The 27727-nt window shown below is 41.3% G+C and overlaps 2 protein-coding genes and 1 long non-coding RNA gene across 3 annotated transcripts; 2 read left to right on the top strand and 1 right to left on the bottom strand.

The window, feature by feature from the left end:
• Nucleotides 1-773: 773 nt before the first annotated feature.
• Nucleotides 774-12819, bottom strand: vps33b (VPS33B late endosome and lysosome associated). Its single transcript, XM_065012182.1, has 24 exons — nt 12752-12819; nt 11649-11793; nt 11242-11322; nt 11051-11112; nt 9752-9801; nt 9048-9115; nt 8908-8953; nt 8727-8821; nt 8398-8502; nt 7967-8057; nt 7656-7733; nt 7365-7438; nt 7176-7262; nt 6827-6917; nt 6175-6249; nt 5998-6062; nt 5427-5481; nt 5275-5321; nt 4836-4968; nt 3014-3087; nt 1960-2061; nt 1782-1857; nt 1525-1647; nt 774-1148 (listed from the first exon to the last, which is right to left on the bottom strand). The coding sequence occupies exons 2-24, from the start codon at nt 11742-11744 to the stop codon at nt 1069-1071; spliced, it is 1854 nt and encodes a 617-aa protein (XP_064868254.1). The 5' UTR covers nt 11745-11793; nt 12752-12819; the 3' UTR covers nt 774-1068.
• On the top strand, nt 12812-14517 carry LOC135565387 (uncharacterized). The gene is made up of 3 exons (XR_010461604.1): nt 12812-13020; nt 13295-13563; nt 13992-14517. It is a non-coding gene; the product is annotated as an uncharacterized LOC135565387 (long non-coding RNA).
• A 9048-nt stretch (nt 14518-23565) lies between these two features.
• LOC115125871 (guanosine-3',5'-bis(diphosphate) 3'-pyrophosphohydrolase MESH1) lies at nt 23566-26947 on the top strand. Its single transcript, XM_029655448.2, has 4 exons — nt 23566-23764; nt 24431-24486; nt 24701-24941; nt 25900-26947. Exons 1-4 carry the CDS (start codon nt 23653-23655, stop codon nt 26028-26030), a joined length of 540 nt encoding a protein of 179 aa, XP_029511308.1. The 5' UTR covers nt 23566-23652; the 3' UTR covers nt 26031-26947.
• Nucleotides 26948-27727: the final 780 nt, after the last annotated feature.

Genomic DNA, 27727 nt, shown 5'->3' with positions numbered 1-27727 from the left:
TGTAATTGATCAGTCTTTGAATTGATAACACACAGCAGTCCATCCTTCATTCAGCTTTGCAGACACACCCAGTTTAACTGTTAACGTTACAGTATAGTACAATCAAATAAGTTATATCTGTGGTATTACAGACAGTAACGTTAGGTAACGTGCTCGCAGCCTAGTCTGTGAATGACTGTCTTGCCTAACGTTAGTCATTCCTGGCAAATTGACATCTAACGTTTGCTAAAATGTTGATTTAGCTAAAAACTCAATCTTCAGTAATCTTGCAATTTCTATATAGGTAGCTAGGTATAACGTTAGTCACAAAACACTGCTGCTGTTAAATTAGCTAACAGCTAGCTTGACATTTCAATTCTGCATGCCAAATGCAATACTTTTACAAATACAATTCACTTGCCTCTTCCTCATCGTGATGTCCCAGTAATTAAGTCAGTTGTGTTGAAGTTTGCATCAAAACTTCTCATAAATCCTCAAATCTCTGTCCTTCAGCTTTGCCTGTGTTAATTCTCTCTCAAGTCAAGCCGTTTCTGTCCGATTCAAAAATATGCATCAAATTGCGGTCTTGTTTCTCATTGGTTGAGGACGGCCATTATGTCATCGTCTAGACATGGTGGTACCATGTGCGCATGCGCAAGGGCGTGGATTTAAGAAAACGAACAGTTATTACCAGTAAAGTGACAGACATGCTTTCAAATGTCACGGTTGTTTGTTTACCTACAGGTATTTGATATCGTAAGATTCATAAATATCATTTATTATAAATCACAGACAAATAAAACATTTATTTTGTACTGTGGACAGAAAACAACATTCTTTGTACACCTTTTGCAGTTGGTATAGCACTATGATGGAATATATTCCAACGTCAATCAATTTTTTCAGAATCAGATCTATCCTAGACAGTGACTGCTTCCAATACAAGACTCTGAATAGCAGGTGCAAGCATGTAGCTTGTTGTCATATTGTTGATGCAAATTGTCCAAAAAGTCATCTGTATGTGTCCCCATGATGTATTGGACCACAAGCTGGATGCTTCCATTGGCAATGATAGAAAGACCCCAGGACTCATGCATGGTTGTCCAACATAGACTCCAGAAGTCTGGCACTGTTTGTGATAGCTGTGGTCACCACAATGAATTTAAGACCTAGAAACACCATAAAGAGAACACATTATCCACTTTTATAAAACTTGTATTTATACAGAAAATCCCAATTGAGAGCCAAGGTCTCTTTTTCAATGGTACAAAGTAATTATGTAGAACCCGCTTGACCTATATAAAACATGTATTGTAAACTATGTAGTCACCACAATAAATGTATAACCTAGGAGAAATAGGGGCATGAATATATATTTCCTTAGCTCACACCCTCTACATTTTCCCTGTCAGCATTGGGATTCGAACCGGCAACCCTCTGGTTACTGGCCCACCTCTCAAGACTTCTGCTGTTCCCTACATTGGCACACTGATCACATTTCTAGTACCACCACCTTCCAGAATCCCAATATAAAGCCTTCCTTACCTTTCTCTCTGCCCAGGAAGCGTAGTGCTGAGATCTCTGAGAAGGTGCACCCACCCAGGAACATGACTAGGATGATACGCTGGGAATCGGTCTTCACCCTTGCGTCTGATCCGTTACTACCTGCTGAGGGGGGGTAGAGAGCAAGAGAAAATAAAGAACTGGAATTCTCTGAGTGTTCCCCTTTCCTCAATGGACTTTCCATTCAAAAGTGCCTTTTACAGACATTTCAGTGTGAATGTCAAGCCCACTTGTCTTACCTGTGACTGCAAATTCATGTCCGTTGAGCATGCGGGTGACTTCCTCGAGCCCTGTCCAGCCATCACGCTCCAATACCTGCAGACGTAGAACAAGCGGAATACTTTTTATTATATCACTAATTGAAACCACACTTCTGTCTTAGTATCCATGAGTTCATTCATATTGGAGTCCACCTACCTGTTCGATGAGTTTGCAGCTCAAAGGAATGTAGGCTCCACTGAAGATATAGGCCATGTCTCGAGGGACACGGAGGTCATACTCTTCATCTGACTTGGGCACCTTGATATAGATATAGTAAGGACATCCGGTTTCATTGCAATACTGTTTGGTTATGGAGTTAATTTAGGGCAGTGTTTCCCAAACTATATATAAAGAAAAATCGCTCTTGGTTCTTAGAACCAGGGTTTTGTCAGAAACCTCCGGTAGCCACTAGATACCTTTGTAATAAACAGAGGTTTCTGTTTTCTTCCTACAAATGTGGCTCAATCTTTTAAATGGTTCAAGATACAAAATATTATGACCCCATTACTGTAAGATTAGACTCTCAGGAAAACGTATGTATCTTCTGTTTCTTCCCTCCACAATGCCCACAAGCCACGCAGGACTCATTAAAACAGACTGGACAAGACCAGGCACTAAATCAAACTGAAGATCAGACAACATTATTGTCTGATGATCTTCTGAACTTATACCTTTCCTGGTGCATTTTAGTCACTTCAAACCATATTTCCTTCAGATTGAAATACTGACAAAAGTACAGTCAAACTGATTTATAATAGACTGTCATAGCCTAAATGTAAACATTTGCCGTTGATAACATCAGTTTTTTAACATGGTGGGGTCAACGTTTTATTTATGTCAAAAACAGGTCGCATCCAAAATCGTTTGGGACCCTGTTTTATGGTGAGTTTCCTGTCCATTTCCCAGCCCAGTCCTGAACTAAAAACACAGTTTCCTGGCCATTTCCCAGCCCAGTCCTGAACTAAAAACACAATTTCCTGGCCATTTCCCAGCCCAGTCCTGAACTAAAAACACAGTTTCCTGGCCATTTCCCAGCCTAGTCCTGAACTAAAAACACAGTTTCATGGAGAATCCAGGATTAGGCTTAATCTGTGTACACGAATCCGCTCTATAATGTTTAGTGAAATTTCATGAAGTTAATGTAACTCAATACATGGGTATGTTTTTAATATGGTAATTGCTTTGTTAATTAAATTAAAAGACTACATACCAGATTGAGCCTCCTGCCCAAGGCACGGAAATTGCTCTTCTTGGCCAGGGAGGAGAAGGCATCAGTCAGCTTTCCTAAAATAGAACATGTTGAAAGGTTCAAGTGCTGATATTTTGCAGAGCATCTTGTCATTGTCAGGACTCTAAAGTACAGTACATCTATTGGGACCCAGCCTGTATTAAAAACAGTAACGGTATTGGAATCCAGCCTGTATTAAAAACAGTAACGGTATTGGAACCCAGCCTGTATTAAATACAGTAACGGTATTGGGACCCAGCCTGTATTAAAAACAGTGACGGTATTGGGACCCAGCCTGTATTAAATACAGTAATGGTATTGGGACCCAGCCTGTATTAAATACAGTAACAGTATTGGGACCCAGCCTGTATTAAATACAGTAACGGTATTGAGACCCAGTCTGTATTAAATACAGTAACGGTATTGGGACCCAGTCTGTATTAAATACAGTAACGTTATTGAGACCCAGCCTGTATTAAAAACAGTAACGGTATTGGAACCCGGCTTGTATTAAAAACAGTAACAGTATTGGGACCCAGCCTGTATTAAAAACAGTAACAGTATTGGGACCCAGCCTGTATTAAAAACAGTAACGGTATTGGAACCCAGCCTGTATTAAAAACAGTAACAGTATTGGGACCCAGCCTGTATTAAAAACAGTAACAGTATTGGGACCCAGCCTGTATTAAAAACAGTACCGGTATTGGAACCCAGCCTGTATTAAAAACAGTAACAGTATTGGGACCCAGCCTGTATTAAATACAGTAACGGTATTGGGGCCCAGCCTGTATTAAATACAGTAACGGTATTGGGACCCAGCCTGTATTAAATACAGTAACGGTATTGGGACCAGCCTGTATTAAATACAGTAACGGTATTGGGACCAGCCTGTATTAAAAACAGTAACAGTATTGGGACCCAGCCTGTATTAAAAACAGTGACGGTATTGGGACCCAGCCTGTATTAAAAACAGTAACAGTATTCGGACCCAGCCTGTATTAAATACAGTAACGGTATTGGGACCCAGCCTGTATTAAATACAGTAACGTTATTGAGACCCAGCCTGTATTAAAAACAGTAACGGTATTGGAACCCGGCTTGTATTAAAAACAGTAACAGTATTGGGACCCAGCCTGTATTAAAAACAGTAACGGTATTGGAACCCAGCCTGTATTAAAAACAGTAACAGTATTGGGACCCAGCCTGTATTAAAAACAGTAACAGTATTGGGACCCAGCCTGTATTAAAAACAGTACCGGTATTGGAACCCAGCCTGTATTAAAAACAGTAACAGTATTGGGACCCAGCCTGTATTAAATACAGTAACGGTATTGGGACCCAGCCTGTATTAAAACAGTAACGGTATTGGGACCCAGCCTGTATTAAATACAGTAATGGTATTGGGGCCCAGCCTGTATTAAATACAGTAACGGTATTGGGACCCAGCCTGTATTAAATACAGTAACGGTATTGGGACCAGCCTGTATTAAATACAGTAACGGTATTGGGACCAGCCTGTATTAAAAACAGTAACAGTATTGGGACCCAGCCTGTATTAAAAACAGTGACGGTATTGGGACCCAGCCTGTATTAAAAACAGTAACAGTATTCGGACCCAGCCTGTATTAAAAACAGTGACGGTATTGGGACCCAGCCTGTATTAAAAACAGTAACAGTATTCGTACCCAGCCTGTATTAAATACAGTAACGGTATTGGGACCAGCCTGTATTAAATACAGTAACAGTATTCGGACCCAGCCTGTATTAAATACAGTAACGGTATTGGGGCCAGCCTGTTTCTGACCTGCGGTTTTGTCGTTGACCAGTTTGCCCACTCTGCTCTCCATGACAGTGAGGGTCTCTCCAGGCTGCTGCTCCACCAGCAGGCCTAGCTGCTTCAGGTTGGAAAACGTCAGTAGGTGTTCAATGCCATAACTCTGAGAGAGGAAATAGGACACAGAACTATGTAACAAGGAAAAGGCTCCAACAAAATAACAATGGATGTACAAAGATACAGAATGAATCCAGTCTAAATGCACATTACACTGACAATGTTACACAGTAGCACACTAGCGGGCAAAATTTGGTCTGGGATGTCATAATTTTGTGGTTGTAAAATGGTTGGTTGTATAGACGTCTTTTATCTGGGACTGGGAGAGGTCATATTTTTCTGGTCACTAAAATGTTTTTCCCAACCAGTGCTAGATATCATTTAAAACAATACTTATGATACCAGAACCCACCTGTAGAAACTGGGCTTTTAATGACCGATAATCTTTGGGAAGGAGGCCTGAAAGAAAATATAAACAGCTGATTTAAAAGGACTAAGAATCTTATCATGAGATCAATTATATTTTCATGTGTTTGGTTAAAAAACATCTCTGTGAAGTCTCACCGTTTTCTGTGAGAGACAGCAGACAAAGGAGTCTCATACTTTCCACCATAGAGACCTAAGGTGGATGATAACACAATAAGGTGGATGATAACACAATAAGGTGGATGATAACACAATAAGGTGGACGATAACACAATAAGGTGGACGATAACACAATAAGGTGGACGATAACACGATAACACAATAAGGTGGACGATAACACAATAAGGTGGACGATAACACAATAAGGTGGATGATAGCTTCCTCCAGTGTGGTACCTGGTAACAAGGTTTACAGTTTGATGTGGTTGGAGAGAACAATTATGTGTCAGGATGATTGATGAACACAACCTGCAATATAAATCTTATTGGGCCGATTTAGCACTATGATTACCTGTATGCATGTAGCATTCATAGAAATATAATGAATAGAACGGGTTTGGAGGCTCTACCCCTGGCAATTTGACTGGTAAACTCATGGGTACACTCAGAATGGCTGCCAGTCCACCCATTATGACATCATTGACTTGAATGGAGACGCCCTTTCTATTCATTATATTTCTATAGTACCATTATCTTCCAGACAATCTCACCTGTCTATTGATATGCTCCTCTATGTAGGAAATACATTCACGGATTTCAAACCCCTCCAGTAAGGCTGTCGGGTGGAGAAATAAGTATCAGTTATTATGCAATGCAGGAAATGGGATTCATATGGGGAAAAAGCATATGCCTCAAAGTACAGTATAGCCAATGTAATGTAATATTACAGTGCTCTGTCTTCAACAGCTCTTGGAAGTCCTGCTTCGTTTTCTTCTTCATCATCGACTCACTGGCACCAATATCTGAAGAGAGACATGTCTTTTTAAAGGGATACTTCAGGATTTTTGCAATGAAGCACTTTATCTACTTCCTCACAGTCTGATGAACTCATGGATACCATTTGTATGTCTCTACATCCAGTATGAAGGAAGTTAGAGGTAGTTTCTCGAGCCAATGTTAACTAGTGTTAGCGCAATGACTGAAAGTCTTTGGTATCTAATAGCATACGAGCAGTTACCATAGACTTCCATTCATTCATAGGATCCTGTGTGGTGCAGCGGTCTAAGGCTGCATCGCAGTGCTAGAGGCGTCACTACAGACCCGGGTTCGATCCCAGGCTGTATCACAACCGGCCGTGACCAAGAGTCCCATAGGGCGGCACACAATTGGCCCAGCGTCGTCCGGGTTAGGGGAGGGTTTGGCCAGGGTAGCCCGTCATTGGAAATAAGAATTTGTTCTTAACTGACTTGCCAAGTTAAATAAAAACAAAAAATAAATTGCGCTAACACCAGTTAACAACTTCCTTCAAAATGCACGCAGACATAGAAATGGTCTCAACCAATTCATTTGACTCTGGGGAAGTAGAGACTCAATACTCACGCAGACTGAGGAGCCGATGCTCCTGTTTTAACCCTTTCAGCTCCTCCGACACAAACGTCTTCATCTGTTTAATGTCCATTCCACTACGCTTCTGTAATGACAGAGACGGAGAGAGATGAATAATCGTCAAACATGAACTTCTACTCTTTGATGTAAAGAAAGCTCTAAGAGGACATTTAAGACAAATATTATGCATCCACGCAGGGCAACACTTCACCAGGGGGGAATTGTTGGAAATGATAAATGTGCTGTCAATCAGCTTACCATACCTAGCAAATAAAGGTAAACAAATAAATTGGAAGCACAAAGGCCCATATAGATGTAAATATGGTCAGAATGAAACACTCACATCATATGCAGTCTGGAGGTTTCGGGCCTTTTGACTTAGGAAGCCAAACACCTGGGAGAAATGCTCGTTCCTGATCTCGTTAAAAACCTGAGATAGAAGCACGCACAAATTCCAGTGAGACTGTCATCCTTAAACCAGTGATGGGGAAATGATATCAACTCAACCGTGTTATACTTCTAAAAGGCCAACCTTATCTTGAGAGTTTAGCATCACTTTTATACTCTTGTCAGAGGAGGTGACATCTGGACAAAACTCCACACATCCTATAGGACAAAGAGATGGATTAGAATTCCATACAGACAATGGACATGCAATAAGATCTTAATGCCATTTTATGCATTGTAACTGTAATGGTATACAGCAATAAGAGGCTTCAGTGTGTGTGGTCCTTGACTAGGACACAATATATAAAGACCACATTATTTGCGGTATTGCTATTTCAAAGTAGAGACTGTAATCAGAGCAAATATCATTGCTTACCACATTTAATTCTGAAAATATCATCGACAAGTCCTTCATAGACAACCTGGGAACACAGAGGAGTCACAAGGTCCACATCTGCAAAGGGAATGAGAGAAAACATTAGTATGATATCAGGTATTATTATGACAAGTATCACCCTATTGTTATACTTAAAGGAGAATTCCATTCCAAATCCACATTTTCACACGTTAGTCTGTGAGAATGAATAACACCATTATCCAATAGCATATTTAAAATGTCAAAAAATGAGAGCAACAAATAAGACAAACGTCACAACTGCCGTGATTCACAGTTCAAGAAAGATCTACCTCGGTCAATGAGAAACACATTTCCGATCTCCGCTTGACGCGCTCTCTGTTCCCCCTCCTCCACCTGCTCCCTCCACGATTCATACGCCATCTGAACCGGGCAAGAGACCAGACATACTGTTAACACATACTCTATGAATCTCGTCTAAATCATGGTGTTTGAACATCTAAATCATCTGTACCGGTGCTGATTTCTGACTGTGTCTGCATTCAACAACATACAGCTCTACCTTGATGAACAAGACAAAGACTGGTTGGCTGAAACATAAACAGACTGGCACCCATAGTAAATCATTCATTCAGTACCATCTAGAATCATAATCCCAGATGTATTTTAGCTTTGTTTTAATTCAGTATACAAGGCAGCTAAACGCTGAATTGCGGTATACAAAAGTACATTAAAGAGTGTTGATATACTGAGCTGATCTTACCTTGGAGCATCGTCCGATCCCATACACCTTAGAGAAGGGGCCGTAGACAGAGTGTAGGAGATGCAGGGCACTACCCGCTGTTCTCACCCAGCGCTGGTCTCCCTCCTGTGGACACACAGGTCATCCTTGTTAGCAAAATAATTAGCACTATGAATATAACCACGCTAGTCCCAGTACTAGGTTGTTAGTTATATGCCAAAATGTGTTACTAATTTGATATTACACTGTACCTGCTTATGTAACTACATGTAATTACATCATTTTTGCATCATAAAGTGGGACTGATATTCCTAAATACAGCTCCCATCAGCACTACTGTCTATCATTACCAAGAAGTAGTCTCTGAAGAATTCCGGAAGCTCCAAGCTAATGATGTCATCGTCCAGGGGCAGGAGGTAGAATGACCACTCGTCAGTAGTCACATCTTCACAAGGGAGTGAAACAGTGTTTGTTAACATTCAAACATCTGGAATACCAAAATATGAATATGAAATATCAAAAGACACCTACCACCAAAGATTCCCTGCTCCTCCAAAAGGTTCTCGCATGCATAAAACTGTAAGAGACACGGAAAGCGAGAGAAGAATGAGCAAAGAAAACAAAATAACTGTTTTATTGCAGAGAGTATACAATAACTACATAATAATCACCTTCTGAGGGCTAAATATGATCTTGTATCTTCTGAATCTCCCAAATGCTTTGTCTGCATTGACCACATCTGGAAAAAGAAACCAATTTGTCAGTGGATATAAGAAACAGCCACAAACCGTCCTGTATAACTGCCCGTACGAAGCACCTGGGAAACGGCACTCTACTCACTGCTGTCAGACTGTATAATAACTCTACCTCTTTAATGGTTTCCCCCCTCAATTTTGGGGGGTTTTACAATCACATTTTAATATTTCAATTTCCATTCTAAAAAATGTCTTGTAATGTTTCAAGTGTTCTGTATTCTATTGATGTAATGTATTATGTGTTATGTATTTAAATGAGTGTTTTGCAATTATTAGTCATGTAAATTTTGCATTTCTTCAGTTGATCTGTGAGCAAGAATAAATCAAACTCATAACAGAGTGATTTCCCTCATTGTCTTCCCGATCAAGGACATTAAGTCAGAAGCCTTTGTTTGCACAGTAACACAACGTACTCCAGAAGCACTGTCGATAATACCACTGATCCAGAAAAGACAAGGCATTTCAAAGTCTGGGACGACAGTAATACAGTCATTCATTTCTCAGGGAATAGCGTTGCTAACTTAATCTTTCACTGCATTGGCATCCCAAGAATTACACTTTAATGAAATACAATATGAATCAGCTGATTTTCAATATCAGGGTGCCACCATTCTACTTACCACATATCCACTTGACAGTTTTTATTCTTGGACGGATCAGGAAGCATAGTCTGTCAAGGAAGGCACATTATTAAGGATATGTTACAACATTGTTATGGCGGTGTTACAACATTGTTATGGCGGTGTTACAACATTGTTATGGCGGTGTTACAACATTGTTATGGCTGTGTTACAACATTGTTATGGCTGTGTTACAACATTGTTATGGCGGTGTTAACATTGTTATGGCGGTGTTATAACATTGTTATGTCTGTGTTACAACATTGTTTTGGCGGTGTTACAACATTGTTATGGCTGTGTTACAACATTGTTATGGCTGTGTTACAACATTGTTATGGCGGTGTTACAACATTGTTATGGCGGTGTTATAACATTGTTATGGCTGTGTTACAACATTGTTGTGTTACAACATTGTTATGGCGGTTATGTTACAACATTGTGGCGGTGTTACAACATTGGTGTGTTACAACATTTGTTTTACAACATTGTTATGGCTGTGTTACAACATTGTTATGGCTGTGTTACAACATTGTTATGGCGGTGTTACAACATTGTTATGGTTACAACATTGTTATGGCTGTGTTACAACATTGTTATGGCTGTGTTACAACATTGTTATGGTTACAACATTGTTATGGCGGTGTTACAACATTGTTATGGCGGTGTTACAACATTGTTATGTTACAACATTGTTATGGCGGTGTTACAACATTGTTATGGCGGTGTTATAACATTGTTATGTCTGTGTTACAACATTGTTTTGGCGGTGTTACAACATTGTTTTGGCGGTGTTACAACATTGTTTTGGCGGTGTTACAACATTGTTATGGCGGTGTTACAACATTGTTATGGCTGTGTTACAACATTGTTATGGCTGTGTTACAACATTGTTATGGCTGTGTTACAACATTGTTATGGCTGTGTTACAACATTGTTATGGCTGTGTTACAACATTGCTTTGGCTGTGTTACAACATTGTTATGGCTGTGTTACAACATTGTTATGGCTGTGTTACAACATTGTTATGGCTGTGTTACAACATTGTTATGGCGGTGTTACAACATTGTTATGGCGGTGTTACAACATTGTTATGGCTGTGTTACAACATTGTTATGGCGGTGTTACAACATTGTTATGGCGGTGTTACAACATTGTTATGGCGGTGTTACAACATTGTTATGGCTGTGTTATAACATTGTTATGGCTGTGTTACAACATTGTTATGGCGCTGATACTTGTTCCTCCAAGACAATAAAAGAGAAGCGGATCTATGGACCTACAATCGGATTTGCTACTTACTGATCTGAGGTGCTGACAATGGGTTTGTGTTCCACTTTGTAAAGCTTGTCCACATCATGTTGCTACAAGGAGAAGGGTGACAAAGATTGTATAGGACTGAACATCATTGTAACCTGGTAAACTGATATATGTAAGGACAGGCAATCAATATGGTATACAGCAATATTCAGAAACATAACAATGACATGTACCTTTAGTGTTGTGACATTAGCAATGCGGTCCAGGGGGCTCATCAAATCTGCCTCAATGAACAGGTCCTTCCTCCCAGGTAGCTTTAAACCAGGGGAGTAAAAATGCAGTATGATGATGAGGATGATGAATATACCTAATCAATCCCCAGAAGAGGAATTTAGAATTGCTACCAGCAGTAGAGACTAATATACATTACAGAAACATAGAGGGACAGTTTCCCAGACACAGATTAAGCCTATAGAATCTCAATTGAAACAGATTTTTAGTCCAGGACCAGGACTGTCTGGGAAACTGACCCAGGCTTTACAACTTTAATAGGATCCATGACTTGTGTGAGTACTTGTGGATACTGAGACACAAGACAATTGATAACCTGAGTGGGGGAAGATGAGTGGAGTAGTCCTACCTGTTCTAGTAGGTAAATGAGCTGGTCCCTGGCCAGCCTCTTGAGCAGAGAGAAGTCAGGGAGCTCAGGGGCATCTCTCCTGACACTGTGAGCCATGGGGCCTGAGGTGGAACAGAGTGACACACCTGCCCAACCATTCACCTCCCTGGAAAATACAATCCAGCTGTGATGGGCTACCCACTGGGCACACTCTAATTGAATTAACACTGTTTCCACGTCATTTCAATTCAATTAAGTTGAACCAACGTGGAATAGACATTGAATTGACTTCTTTGCAGAGTGGGTAGCTTCACAATGACAACGAGCTAGCTAACGTTAGCCACCTAGCTAGAATTCACTAGTAATATATTGTACGTTTTGCAAATTCCTAAAATATCATTCGAAATGGGTGATGGACATCCACAAATGAATGCATACCATAAGAAATATAACATATCATACTAAATGGAATGTCTCGGATTTAAATACAAAATAATAAGAAATGATCTGAGACCAGGTGCCCCTACACACACACACACACACACACACACACACAGCAGTGGGCTCTGTCTATTGTGCTGACAGTGCAGCAGAGATACAGATTTTGTGCCAACCTGTCACTCAATCGTTTAAAAATATTTTTATATAGAGACATTACAACAAAAACTGAAGGGGCACAAGTTTCAAATGAAGGGGCTAATCCTTTTGGCTAATCGTGGAACCGGGCCAGCTACAGTATAGTGTATATTTTTTATTTGAAACAATTATTTCTCACTGAAATGAAATATACGTTTCGAAAACCGGGTTGAACGCGATTATTATTTACTTTTCTAAACGTTAAAACAGAGCGTCGCATTTTTGTTTACATTGAGACAAATGCGGGTGTAACAGCTGAAACCCTGAAAACCAACATACAGAGAAGAGTTTTCGAGAGCTAACGTTAGCATACTGTAGTTATCAGCTGATTTAGTAGTCACACCATGATTAACTGTATATGGCAATAAGGACGACGTCAGTCATTAAAACCAAATGTATATACCGTCACTGTATAGGTTATTTGACGATTTAAAAATGTAAAATAAACCTAAAATGCTCTATCAATTTTAGCTATCTATGTACATTACCTTGGTTTGTTTCCGGATGTGCGGATGGGATGTTGCGAATCTTTGTTTCACTACGAACAAGTAAATAGAGGGCACCGTATCTCAAGACATGACTGGAGAGAAAAACTGTTTGGAGAACTGTACCTAGTCAATGCACTTTGCTGTTTACAGTATGCAACTTGCTACTAGGAGTTCAGATTTGGTTATATTGTTGCAGACGGTGACATTTTCTGCTGAAAACCACCAAGATCAACGGACTAAAGGCCCCAAAGAAACCAACTATCCAATAGGTACCGTAGCCTCTCCCTATTACCTATCAATGATGTAGCTATATAAAAAATCATTGGTACTAATGTGGTGGAAAAGTGGATTTTTTTAAAGCAAATACCAAGTTGGCAGCATCCAGTCACCATGTTTCTTTCATTTATCCTGAAGATCCTCTTTTGACCATTTAGATGCACCAGGTCCCTAGCAGAGCAAACCTTCCTCATCTTAATTCCAACATCATCACCCGTCTCCATCATAACCATGTTCTCTTCTTTGTTGTCAATGATATGTTTACAGGTGTGGACCAAAGACTCAAAAGAAAGGAAAACAAACACAAAACACAAAGGAGAGGACGAAAGAGGTGTCCGGTGGCCGGCTGTCAATGTAACAGGGTTATATTGGTGATTCCCCTTGCCACTTTATTGTTAAGCCAATGGGTTTTTGGTTTGAGTTTGTCTTGCCTTCACCTACTCAACATGGCATCTTATTGGCTGGTTTGCGTAGCTTGCTTACGAGGGGGGATGTTCCAGTTAGAATCGTCCCAGTGAACAAGCACCAAACCAGCGGTAAGTTGTTGGTTGCCAAGCACTGTACATCAAAAGTGATTTTTATACTCTCAAGTGATGATTTAAATGTACAATTTATATCAAATTGTTTGTAAATGTTATTCAAACATCACACATAAGATGCAGCGATTTTTGGAGAATTTTTGTTGTAAAGAATTCCCGCCAGTACTAGCAACTTACTGTGTCTGGTGGGGGGGGTCATATATTTTGTACAGTGCGTGAGTGCAGAGTTTGATAGTGAGACGTGCATTGCATGACGTGCAATTTTGTGTCGTTCCTATCAGGTACATTGTTAAAGATATTATATTGTAATTGTATTATTTTGGTAACTAGCCCAGTGAACAAGCACCAAACCAGCGTGCGTGAGTGCAGAGTTGGATGGTGAGACGTGCATTGCATGACGTGCAATTTTGTGTCGTTCCTATCAGAATAAATCTACATGACTGGTGCTACATGTTGGAGTTCCGTGTCGATGACAGATTGTACACAACGCAAGAAGAGTACTGTTACATCAAGTCACCGTCATTCACCTACCTCGTCACCTGCGGCAGGTCCATGAGTGGCGCAGAGAGGAGGCCCAGTCTGCAGTCAACACATTCGGTCTCGGAGCACCAAGCAGACATGGTGGCAGCAGCCAGGCTAAAAACAACCATCACTCCAGGCCTTGCCCCATGACAGGCTGTCATGAAGTGGTCAAAAGACTGCCAGCCCACCTGAGAAAGCAACACAAGCTTGAAAAGAACTCTCCTCTATACAGAGAGCTTCATACAGCATCACAGAAGAGAAGGTCAAATGTCAATGAATGAATTTTATGATGTTTACTGTGAATAATTATTCTAGCTGATGTATTGAAGTTGAATGAGAAATATGTAATTGAATTGGGACATGATTTAACAAGACAATATTTGGGAAAGGAATAAAGAATGTGCTTGAACTGCCACACAGCTCGACTAACTTCGATGTCTGTTTTCCTTTATCTACAGCAAGCCGACTCAGACACCCTTTCTGAGGCTTGTAACAGATACAGCATAGAAAGACCAGCATCAATTCATATCCAAAGTGCTCACACTCATTTACACACAGACCTTTTTTGTAGGATGTAAACCTTATGTATGTCCAGTGGTGTAAAAATACTTTAAAGTACTACTTAAGTAGTTTTTGGGGTATCTGTACTTAACTTTATTATTTATATTTTTGAAAACTTTTACTCCACTACATTTCCCTGACACCCAAAAGTACTCGTTACATTTTGAATGCTTAGCAGGACAGGAAAATGGTCTAATTCACACACGAATCAAGAGAACCTCCTTGGTCATCCCTACTGCCTCTGATCTGGCAGACTCACTAAACACAAATGCTTAGTTTGTAAATTATGTCTGACTGTTGAAGTGTGCCCCTGGCTTTCCGTATAAAACGTATTTAAAAAAACATTGTGCCGTCTCAGTTGATTATTATAAGGAATTTTAAATGATTTATACTTTTAATTTTGATTCCTAAGTATATTCAAAACCAAATACTTTTAGACTTTATTCAAGTAGTATTTTACTGGGTGACTTTCACTTTTACTTGCGTCATTATCTTTTAAGGTATCTTTACTTTTACTCAAGTTTGACAATTGGGTACTGTTAAACCACTGCAGACATGTCTGTTCCTAGAAAACCATAGAACGCGAATGGCAATGTCAAAATTGATGAGCAAGAAATTAGCTAAACTCAGCAAAAAAAGAAACGTCCTTTCACTGTCAACTGCATTTATTTTCAGCAAACTTAACATGTGTATATATTTGTATGAACATAACAAGATTCAACAACTGAGACATAAACTGAACAAGTTCCACAGACATGTGACTAACAGAAATTGAATAATGTGTCCCTGAACAAAGGGGGGGGGGTCAAAAGTAACAGTCAGTATCTGGTGTGGCCACCAGCTGCATTAAGTACTGCAGTGCATCTCTTCCTCATGGACTGCACCAGATTTGCCAGTCCTTGCTGTGAGATGTTACCCCACTCTTCCACCAAGGCACCTGCAAGTTCCCAGACATTTCTGGGGGGAATGGCCCTAGCCCTCACCCTCCGATGCAACAGGTCCCAGACGTGCTCATTGAGATCTGGGCTCTTCGCTGGCCATTACAGAACACTGACATTCCTGTCTTGCAGGAAACCACGCACAGAATGAGCAGTGTGGCTGGTGGCATTGTCATGCTGGAGGGTTATGTCAGGATGAGTTTGAAGGAAGGGTACCACATGAGGGAGGAGAATATCTTCCCTGTAACGCACAGGGAAGATATTCTATTCAGCCCTGGTGAGACAAAACAGTGACTTATCAGTGAAGAGGACTTTTAGCCAGTCCTGTCTGGTCCAGTGATGGTGGATTTGTGCCCATAGGCGACGTTGTTGCCGGTGATGTCTGGTGAGGACCTGTCTTACAACAGGCCTATTAGCCCTCAGTCCAGCCTCTCTCAGCCTATTGTGGACAGTCTGGACACTGATGGAGGGATTGTGCGTTCCTGGTGTAACTCGGGCAGTTGTTGATGCCATCCTGTACCTGTCCCGCAGGTGTGATGTTCAGATGTACCGATCATGTGCAGGTGTTGTTACACGTGGTCTGCCACTGCGAGGACGAGCAGCTGTTCCTCCTGTCTCCCTGTAGCGCTGTCTTAAGCGTCTCACAGTACAGACTTTGCAATTTATTGCCCTGGCCACATCTGTAGTCCTCATGCCTCCTTGCAGCATGCCTAAGGCACGTTCACGCAGATGAGCAGGGACCCTGGGCATCTTTATTTTGGTGTTTTTCAGAGTCATTAGAAAGGCCTCTTTAGTGTCCTAAGTTTTCATAACTGTGACTTTAATTGCCTACCATCTGTAAGCTGTTAGTTTCTTATTAACGACCGTTCCACAGGTTCATTAATTGTTTATGGTTCATTGAACAAGCATGGGAAACAGTGTTTAAACCCTTTACAATGAAGATCTGTGAAGTTATTTGGATTTTTACTAATTCTCTTTGAAAGACAGGGTCCTGAAAAAAGAATGTTTCTTTTTTTGCTGAGTTTATTTCTATTTTTAAGCTGAAATGAAGGTTTCTTGGATAAGCCCAAATAAATATTTGCATGCAAGCTTTGGTTACTGTCCTTCTCCATCTGACATTTTCCATCATTTTGGGTAGAGTTTACTTAGAAGATACACAAGTGATTTGACTGCAGTCTTCCTGTTTAGGTAAGAGTAGTGTGTAGTTGGTATTGTGTGTGTGCACATGTTGAGTTAGGAGAGTCTCTGTCAGAGACAGGGTAGCCCTTTTTAACTAAGAGTGTAACGAAAGAAATGTATTATTTATCTTATTGCTTCACCGACATAGTTCATCACAAACAGATTCTATACAAGTCACTTATATTAACATAGTCAGGGCATTCTATTTCAGTTTTGTTATTGTAGGAAGACATTAAACGTGTATATCAATCTAAAGTTTTGTCCTATTTTGACAATCGTACATGCAGGTAGAACTTGCAAAACATTTATGATGACATCATATGCTATATTACACGTATGTTACTATATTCCACACCGACATTTGACGTTACAAATGTGTTAAGGCATATGGTCAAGAAGATGAACTCTCTCTCTACTGATTCTCTGTTGGAGGGATTTACATGTCAGCTTTGGTTAAAGTTTATTCTGGTTCTTTGGACCGTGAGATTTTCCGAAGCTCCTGGGTAGTTTGCTTAGAAAATGCAGGAGTTATTTGACTGAGGTGTTCGTTTTTAGGTAGTGTGTGAACAGGGCCCTTACTATATTGTCTTTCCCTGAATCCTCACATCCCTTTTCTTCTCCTTCTGCTCAAAACCATTGGAGAAGATCCAAGGTTGTCCTCAGGGGGTTTTGAGAAGGATATGAGGTAAGAGAATGTGAGGAGTCAAGGACAGACAATTAAGAAAGAGCCCAGTAGAAAAAAATATAAGCAGTCTAATTGGTAACCTGAGAGTACAGGTGATGTAAGGACCATGCCCCAGGACTACCTGACATGATGACTCCTTGCTGTCCCCAGTCCACCTGACCGTGCTGCTGCTCCAGTTTCAACTGTTCTGCCTTATTATTATTATTCGACCATGCTGGTCATTTATGAACATTTGAACATCTTGGCCATGTTCTGTTATAATCTCCACCCGGCACAGCCAGAAGAGGACTGGCCACCCCCCATAGCCTGGTTCCTCTCTAGGTTTCTTCCTAGGTTTTGGCCTTTCTAGGGAGTTTTTCCTAGCCACCGTGCTTCTACACCTGCATTGCTTGCTGTTTGGGGTTTTAGGCTGGGTTTCTGTACAGCACTTTGAGATATCAGCTGATGTACAAAGGGCTATATAAATAGATTTGATTTGATTTGATGTAACAAGGCACTCTGATGGTGTGGTGGGGCCTTTTCTCATTTGGACAAAAGTCAGTCCTGCACCCTCTCTCCTCCGTGACCCTGAGATGAAGAGATGGGAGGAGGCTCTGGAGTACTGCAGGGATCACTACACAGACCTCCCCAGCCTGCTCTCTAAGACTGAACATCTCCAGGCTCAGAGCAAGATGGAGGGTGCCCAGACCGACCATGTGTGGACGGGTCTGATCTTCCTGGCCAGACAATGGCTGTTGGTGAACGGGGACCACCTGGAGTACCAGGCCTGGTCCGGCGGGGAGCTGCCCCACTGCCCCGCCTAATACCTCCATGGTGGGACCCTGACCAGAGATGAAGAGCACTGGGGAACCAGGAACTGTGAGGAGAGGAGGAACTTCCTCTGCTACAGAGCGTGAGCCCCAGAGGTGAGAGATATTACTGTAGTAGATATGATCATCTATGTATGCTCTCTACTTATTACTAGTTAACGCTGTCATGACGTTGCCCTCTTTGGGTACAGCGAGCACCATCCCCCTCTCTGTCTCCTACAACTAGGCTGCTGTGGTCAGAGAGGTCATAAATTCCTGGAGGAGATGATCTCCTCATGGCCACAGTATAGAGACAGAGTAGAGTTTTCATAGAAGAGAACAAAGGAATTTCTTCCACCTCACAGAACTTGAGGTCCGAACAACATTTATGTTCCGGAGAAGGTATAAAAGATCGGTGAAGAATCCAGCTACGAACTGGTTCGTTTGGTGCAATTTTGTGGGGCTCATGGGAGACAATCCAGCCACATTACCATAACGTTGTTTATATAATAGCCTCAGATATGAGGTTTACATCTAATTGTTGTATAAGATGAATGAGTGAAGATGATACTGTTTGTAAAATTGTGTGATGTGATTTTGGACTGTTTAATGAAGGAAACTCCAATTCCCTTTTGAGTTTAACTAAATCAGAGGACCGCCCATGAGCCCAGTTCGGACCTGGCGTCATGAGACAGCCTTTTCTGCAACTCCCGAATAAAAAACCCAATTTGAGAATTTCTCAACAGACCATGTTTCTCTCAATTACGAGAGGACAAAGGTTGCAGACCAGCTTACCTCGATAACGAGAGGGCCAAGGTTGAGACCAGACTGCTGAATCTTTTAACCATCCCACGTGGTTAAACTCTTAGACTATCGATACCCACAGAATAATAACAAGTTGCAGCTAGGAATTCGGTATCATTGAAGGGCAAGACCGACAACCGCCGAAACATCTATTCTATAACAACATCGCTGAATGTTACTCTGAAGTATTCATTCTGACCACGGCAGAGAGAGAGAGACGGACAATTCTACAAAAGAAACAAACTTTTCAACAGCGATCAAGATGACACACTGAGCGTAATTATATACAGTGGGGAGAACAAGTATTTGATACACTGCCAATTTTGCAGGTTTTCCTACTTACAAAGCATGTAGAGGTCTGTCATTTTTATCATAGGTACACTTCAACTGTGAAGAAAAACACATTGTATGATTTTTAAGTAATTAATTTGCATTTTATTGCATGACATAAGTATTTGATACATCAGAAAAGCAGAACTTAATATTTGGTACAGAAACGTTTGTTTGCAATTACAGAGATCATACATTTCCTGTAGTTCTTGACCAGGTTTGCACACACTGCAGCAGGGATCTCATCAGACCACATGACCTGCTCCCATTCCTCCTCTGGATCATCCAGATGGTCATTGGCAAACTTCAGACGGGCCTGGACATGCGCTGGCTTGAGCAGGGGGACCTTGCGTGCGCTGCAGGATTTTAATCCACGATGGCGTAGTGTGTTACTAATGGTTTTCTTTGAGACTTTCATCCCAGTTCTCTTCAGGTCATTGACCAGGTCCTGCCATGTAGTTCTGGGCTGATCCCTCACCTTCCTCATGATCATTGATGCCCCACGAGGTGAGATCTTGTATGGAGCCCCAGACCGAGGGTGATTGACCTTCATCTTGAATTTCTTCCATTTTCTAATAATTTTGCCAACAGTTGTTGCCTGCTCACCAAGCTGCTTGCCTATTGTCCTGTAGCCCATCCCAGCCTTGTGCAGGTCTACAATTTTATCCCTGATGCCCTTACATAGCTCTCTGGTCTTGGCCATTGTGGAGAGGTTGGAGTCTGTTTGATTCAGTGTGTGGACAGGTGTCTTTTATACAGGTAACGAGTTTAAACAGGTGCAGTTAATACAGGTATATCAAAGGGGGTGAATATATATGCATGCACCACTTTTACGTTTTACATTTTTTAGAATTGTTTTAAACAAGTTATTTTTTTAATTTCACTTCACCAATTTGGACTATTTTCTGTATGTCCGTTACATGAAATCCAAATAAAAATCAATTTAAATTACAGGTTGTAATCCAACAAAATAGGAAAAACACCAAGGGGAATGAATACTTTTGCAATGCCCTGTACGTACGGTCACTGTGGTGACGACGTCGTCGTCGATACACTTATTGATGAAGCAGATGACTGAAGTGGTGTACTCCTCAATGCCATTGGATGAATCCCGGAACATATTCCAGTCTGTGCTAGTGTTGGAGTGTTTTGCTGGTGCAGTGCTGGACTTTTGATATAACCTGTGAGAGGATATAGGTAACAGAAGGCAGGTGTAAAGTAATTTATAATATTAGAGCAACATTACTGATTCCAATGTTTGACTAACTCCTATTACTACTAGTATTACTGCTACAAACTGCCATTGATGCCCATGAATTTTATGGTTTATTTTTTATATATTTTTTTCACCTTTATTTAACCAGGTAGGCTAGTTGAGAACAAGTTCTCATTTGCAACTGTGACCTGGCCAAGATAAAGCAAAGCATTTTGACACATACAACAATACAGAGTTACACGTGGAATAAACAAACATACAATCAATAATCGAAAATCTATATACAGTATGTGCAAATGAGGTAGGATAAGAGAGGTAAGGCAATCAATAGGCCTTGGTGGCGAAGTAATTACAATATGTCAATTAAACACTGGAATGGTAGAATGTGCAGAAGATGAATGTGCAAGTAGAGATACTGGGGCGCAAAGAAGCAAGATAAATAAATAAATACAGTATGGGGATGAGGTAGATTGGATGGGCTATTTACAGATGAGCTATGTACAGGTGCAGTGATCTGTGAGCTGTTCTGACAGCTGGTGCTTAAAGCTAGTGAGGGAGGTAAGAGTCTCCAGGTTTAGTGATTTTTGCAGTTCGTTCCAGTCATTGGCAGCAGAGAACTGGAAGGAGAGGCGGCCGAAGGAAGAATTGGCTTTGGGGGTGACCAGTGAGTTATACCTGCTGGAGTGCGTGCTACAGGTGGGTGCTGCTATGGTGACCAGTGAACTGAGATAAGGCGAGGCTTTACCTTGCAAAAACATGTAGATGACCTGGAGCCAGTGGGTTTGGTGACGAGTATGAAGCGAGGGCCAGCCAACGAGAGCATACAGGTCGCAGTGGTGGGTAGTATATGGGGCTTTGGTGACAAAACGAATGGCACTGTGGTAGACTGCATCCAATTTGTTGAGTAGAGTGTTGGAGGCTATTTTGTAAATGACATCGCCGAAGTCGAGGATCGGTAGGATGGTCAGTTGTACGAGGGTATGTTTGGCAGCATGAGTGAAGGATGCTTTGTTGCGAAATAGAAACCGATTCTAGATTTAATTTTGGATTGGAGATGTTTAATGTGAGTCTGGAAGGAGAGTTTACAGCCTAACCAGACACCTAGGTATTTGTAGTTGTCCACATATTCTAAGTCAGAACCGTCCAGAGTAGTGATGCTGGACGGGCGGGCAGGTGCAAGTGTAGCCGATGTGAAATGGCTAGCTAGTTAGCGGTGGTGCGCGCTAGTGGCGTTTCAATCGGTGACGTCACTTGCTCTGAGACCTTGAAGTAGTGGTTCCCCTTGCTTCCCAAGGACCGCAGCTTTTGTGGAGCGATGGGTAACGATGCTTCGAGGGTTACTGTTGACGTGTGCAGAGCGTCCCTGGTTCGCGCCCAGGTCGGGGCGAGGGGACGGGCGTAAAGTCTATACTGTTACACAGGCAGCGATCGGTTGAAGAGCATGCATTTAGTTTTACTTGCATTTAAGAGCAGTTGGAGGCCAAGGAAGGAGAGTTGTATGGCATTAAAGCTCATTTGGAGGTTAGTTAACACAGGGTCCAAAAAAGGGCCAGAGGTATACAGAATGGTGTCGTCTGCGTAGAGGTGGATCAAAGAATCACCAGCAGCAAGAGCGACATCATTGATGTATACAGAGAAGAGAGTGGGCCCGAGAATTGAACCCTATGGCACCCCATAGAAACTGCCAGAGGTCCGGACAACAGAGGCCCACCGATTTGACATACTGAACTCTATCAGAGAAGTAGTTGGTGAACCAGGCGAGGCAATCATTTGAGAAACCAAGGCTGTTGAGCCTGCTAATGAGAATGTTGTGATTGACAGAGTCGAAAGCCTTAGCCAGGTCGGCTGCACAGTAATGTCTCTTATCGATGGCGGTTATGATATCGTTTAGGACCTTGAGCGAGGCTGAGGTGCACCCATGACCAGCTCTGAAACCAGATTGCATAGTGGAGAAGGTACAGTGGGATTTGAAATGGTCGGTAATCTGTTAGTTAACTTGGCGTTCGAAGACCTTAGAAAGGCAGGGTAGGTAAAGGAAGTATTTGGTTATCTTTTCAAATGTAGCCAGAAATGTCAAACAAAATACTACTAAAAACAATTTAGATGTCCTCCTTACATAGGAAAACACACATTAAAAAAGATGTCTAAAATACATGTTTTGATGCCAAAACACTGATCAAGTTGATCCTTGTTTTTGGCAAACTATTACATTTTTGCAACTTCTTTCTGACAATAATCACCCCCCCCCCCCAAAAAAAAAAACCAAATATTTTTAGAATCATAACCCTATTACAACATTTTGGCATAGATTTTTCCTGATTTGGATCAATGATTGGGTCTCAAATGATGACTTACCAAATAACTTTAAGCAGCAGATAAAGTTCCTTCTCTCCTGACAGTCCCTTGTTCGCCAGTGTTCTACCTCTCTGATCAGGGTCACACAGCGGGGTCACACAGCGGAGCTTTCCCCCGGTCCAGGCCTGGTATGTACTACTGGGGGTAGCCTACCCGTTCATCCACATGTCCACAAGTCTCTGCTTCCTAGACAAATCCAGCCCCTGATCATGACATTCAAACAAACCCCTGCTCATAATGGGGACTTCATGCAAAAACGTTCTTGTCTCTAATGAACACATGGACATTAGGACTAAGTATTGATTTACGCTCTATTATGAATCAAATCAAATCAATTTATAAAGCTCTTCTTACATCAGCTGATATCTCAAAGTGCTATACAGAAACACAGCCTAAAACCACAAACAGCAAGCAATGCAGGTGTAGAGGCACGGTGGCTTGGAAAAACTCCCTAGAAAGGAATACTGCTAAAATATATAAATAAAGGTAAGGCTCATTCGTATTTATATTGTTTCGCAGGGATGCACACAATTTATCCCAATGCAATATGTTATCCTTGCTTCTGTGGAAGCGGATGGAATGTTGCGAGACTTTGTCTGACTACGGACATTTAAAGAGAAGGCACTGACGCACAAATGACGGGGGAGATCTGCGACCAAACGTTGGTAATAATGTGCGGTCTGTAGTGTGAGAAACTACTTTTACAGCATGAGTTCAGAAGCGGTCATTCTGTTGGAGACTGTCAACTTTGCTGCTGAAAAGCACCGCAATCAACGACGTAAAGACGCTGAACAAACGCCATATATCAACCACCCAATAGGTACAGTTGTTATAAAAACAATCTTAACAGATGCTAGCTAGTTAAGTCCTTATGCCATTCATAGACGTTAACTAGCTACCATTAGCGCCTATTGATGATAGCTAGCATCTTCTGACCGGGCAAGTTTAGTTAATTAAGAGCCCCGACGCTTGTTCTGAACGTTAAAACATCTTTTGCGGTATGGTTGGAAACACAAGGAACATATATTTCATATTAGCTAGACGTTTTTTTTTTATTAACACAAAAGGTAAAAGCACTACACACTTTTTTTTAGGGTAAGTGTGCTCACACAGTCATATCTCCATGGTACAGCGCTTGTTTACTGAAGACAGATGCGTTCATGTGCTAATTAGCTGTCTGCATCTGTTGTCACTGAAAGATGCTGTCAGCTGCATCTGTTAACAGTGTACAGTAAGTGTATGTTTTGCATTTGGGAAATTATTTGATATAAACGTTTGTTTCTAGAAGTTGACTGTAATTGAGTATTTAGCGGTTTTGGCTGCAAGGGCCAATTTGCCTCTAAACATGCAAGGTCCTTGGACGATAAGGAGTAACGTTAGCCTCTAGTCCATTATTGAGAGAGGTCCTTAGCAATAACTCTCTCACTGCTCGGACTTCAGTGCATGGATATCTGCATTTACATTTCCCGTGTTTATCATTTTGCAGGTGTGGCAAGGATCCTAAGCCATGAAGGTGGGATCACAGACATTGAAGTTTTGCAAGTAAGTGTTTTACGTATCAGACAAACTCAAAATACTTTCTTGCATACTTGTTCCTGGAGGGCAATATTTTAAATCGTAATGAAATTATATTATTAAGTATAGACGAGTCAATAGGCAATGTTAAGCTCATGAAAACATTCAACATTTGTGTTACGAGTTTGTGTCATTAACAGGAAGGTCATGACCGATATTTATGTTTTCCAACTGTCCTCAGGCAGCTTTGCTCCATGACACAGTGGAGGACACTGACACCAGCATAGGAGAACTACAGGCCATCTTTGGGCAAACGGTGGCTCGAATTGTTCAGGAAGTGACAGATGATAAGGCGCTACCCAAGCATGAGAGGAAACGTCAGCAGGTGGAGCATGCACCTCACACCAGCCACCAGGCCAAACTGGTCAAACTGGCTGACAAACTGTACAACCTGAGGGACCTGAACCGCTGCACACCTACAGGTGATTGATTGTAGGGTGTCCAATCAAAAAAGCACATTTTTGGACCCTCTGTGTAAAATATGTTAATTGTGTTGGTTATTCTATGAGAGAACCAATGGTCCAAACCCCATTTCACTATCGTATAAACCCCATTTCACCGTTCAAAGGTTATTGGAGTTTTTACCCTTGTAGGTTGGCCAAAATTTGTGTGACTAAGTCAATGGAGGCCAGAGAGAAAAAGTGGTCAAAATAAGGAAAATTGCACAGCGTTGCGTTAACTAGGCTAGAAGCTGTGTAGGAGATAATTACCTGACAAGCTCACTTTTCTGATCTAGTCATCTATCTTCTCAAATCCACAGGACATAAAACAATATAGAGGTAAGATAGATATTGATTTTGAGACATGACATGTCTGCTATATGCATCTGCTGCTAAATCATGGCCGCTACTGCGGGATGGTAAATGTTGTCGGAAGTTAACTTAAATGACTAAGCAGTCAATGGACAAGGTATGACAACAATCCATGCTTTGGTTTTGTTATCCACCATTTCAAATGCTAACTTTTTAGCATTTTTGGCACATCCAATGCATGCGAATGGTATCTTTATTAGCATTTTCATGCGTCATGTCCAAATCCTAAAGTATCTAATATATATTGTGTGAAAATGCTAATATAGGTACCATTGACTTGCATTGGATTTGTGCCACAAATGTGAGTGAATGATTCTTAAAAATAAAAATAAAATAGCAAGAGCAGCACCATCTAGTGGTTAGAAGCTGGTGTATCAGGATGCAGGATGGGACATAAACCTAACAACCTCAATGACCAATTTCTCTGAACTGGGGAAACTGATCTTTATTTTCTAATTCTCTCTCTGGCTCATTGCTTCTCTTTACTTACTTCCCTCTTGTTGTCTGACTGTTCCTCTCTTTACCCCTGTCCTATATCTTATATTTAAATCTGTGTTGTGGTTGCCAGGTTGGTCGGCAGAGCGTGTTCAGGAGTACTTTGTGTGGGCAGCCCAGGTAGTGAGAGGACTGAGGGGGACCAACCCAGCACTGGAGAGACAACTAGAGGAGCTCTTCAAGCAGAGGGGGGTTGAGCTTTGACACCTTTCTACTTCTGATACAGGGTGGCACAACAGAGCAACTCTTGATGCACACTTTTGTAAAGAGTTCATGTGAAAAGATTTGAGCATATTGTCTTCATAACAGGATCCTTCTCCATCGAATAAACTCTTAGCTCTCATAAGGATTTATTTTTTATGGGTAATTTATTATTCATTCATTCTACAGTCATTTGCATACATTGTCTGTAGAACTGCGAAACCATCAATGTCACCTTGAGTTTTCTCGTATTGAATAAAGCAATGATATGCATAATTTTGTGAAGATGAAAGGCTGTTGTGGAAATTCACCACCATGTCATGGAAATGACCACCAGGGACACTTAAGTCAATCTTAAATGAATGATCCTTTATTATCAGCGGGCTGGAGAGGTTCCAACTCAATGCACTATAGAACACATGTCAATCAGGAACTCTGCTGGAGCAGTCCCAACTGTTGTCTTATATATGGCTATACACAGACATGTTATATTTGCATAATTAATTCATCATTGCCGTTTTGTTTCATACATGTGACCGACCAATACCTCAAGGCTTCTCTCTAAGCCGAGACCTTGAAACTGAGAACTTTTATTCTCAAAACAAAGGTCTGGGCGTACTGCCAAATTGCAGCTACTGATAGTGAGGATTCGTTCAGTCACTTGCATGAACATAAACGGTTATTAGAGAAGCACACGAATAGAACACAGAAATTAGTTCTTGGAAAAGCACAAACATTAAACATTTCCAGCAGTTACTTTTGTAAATCATAGTTTGCAGGATTCATCTGAATTCTGATTTTTGTTGTTTTATCACCTACATTGCATCGGTTGCCTTTTGTATCATTAATACTGACAATCAAAGATGGGGTCGTGAAAATAAATGTCATATTTATCCCCTCAATAAAAAATGTGAATTACACCATTTTTATTTTATTTTACATTTGAGTCATTTAGCAGACCCTCTTATCCAGAGTGACTTGGTTATTGCATTTGTCTTAAGATACTATAGCTAGGTGGGAGAACTACATGTCACACTAAGTCGATTTTTCATAGATAAGGTCAGAGCTAGTAAGGGGGGGAAAGTCTAGTGTAAGTTAATGAAATTCCTTTTGGGGGGGGGCACAGAACCGTATAGAATTTCATTGTATGCTGTACCGTTAAGATTTCCCTTCACTGGAACCAAGGGGCCTAGCCCGAAAAATATCCCCATTATTCCTCCTTGACAAAACTTTACAGTTAGCACTATCCATTTGGACAGGTAGCGTTCTAATGTCATCTGTCAAATGCAGATTCATCTATCAGATGGTAAACGCATTTCCGCTGCCCCAGAGTCCAATGGCGGCAAGCTTTACACCTCTCCAGCCAATGCTTGGCATTGCGCATGGTGATCTTAGGCTTGTGTGCGGCTGCCTGGCCATGGAAACCAATTTCATGAACGGAAAGGGGGATACCTAGTCAGGTCTACAACTGAAATATATCTTCCGCATTTAACCCAACCCCTCTGAATCAGAGGAGGGCTGCCTTAATTGACATCCACATCTTTGGCTCCTAGGGAACAGTGGGTTAACTCCCTTGCGCAGGGACAGAATTACAGATTTTTACCTTGTCAGCTCAGGGATTTGATCCAACAACCTTTCGGTGAAGCTCACGACAATCAGTTCTTGTGCTGACGTTGCTTCCAGAGGCAATGTGGAACTAG

Source organism: Oncorhynchus nerka, linkage group LG27 (genome assembly GCF_034236695.1).
Source record: "Oncorhynchus nerka isolate Pitt River linkage group LG27, Oner_Uvic_2.0, whole genome shotgun sequence".
NCBI lineage: Eukaryota > Metazoa > Chordata > Actinopteri > Salmoniformes > Salmonidae > Oncorhynchus > Oncorhynchus nerka.
The sequence above is the reverse complement of the archived record's forward strand: the minus strand, read 5'-3'. Positions and strand labels throughout refer to the sequence as shown.

Coding starts and splice junctions, on each gene's coding strand:
- vps33b (XM_065012182.1), bottom strand. CDS start 11,744: ATGGCTCACAGTGTCAGGAGAGATGCCCCTGAGCTCCCTGACTTCTCT. Junction 8,954..9,047: donor TCATATTTAGCCCTCAGAAG/GTGATTATTATG, acceptor TGTCTCTTACAG/TTTTATGCATGCGAGAACCT. Junction 7,439..7,655: donor TATTTTCAGAATTAAATGTG/GTAAGCAATGAT, acceptor TTTGTCCTATAG/GATGTGTGGAGTTTTGTCCA.
- LOC115125871 (XM_029655448.2), top strand. CDS start 23,653: ATGAGTTCAGAAGCGGTCATTCTGTTGGAGACTGTCAACTTTGCTGCT. Junction 24,487..24,700: donor CAGACATTGAAGTTTTGCAA/GTAAGTGTTTTA, acceptor AACTGTCCTCAG/GCAGCTTTGCTCCATGACAC. Junction 24,942..25,899: donor GAACCGCTGCACACCTACAG/GTGATTGATTGT, acceptor TGTGGTTGCCAG/GTTGGTCGGCAGAGCGTGTT.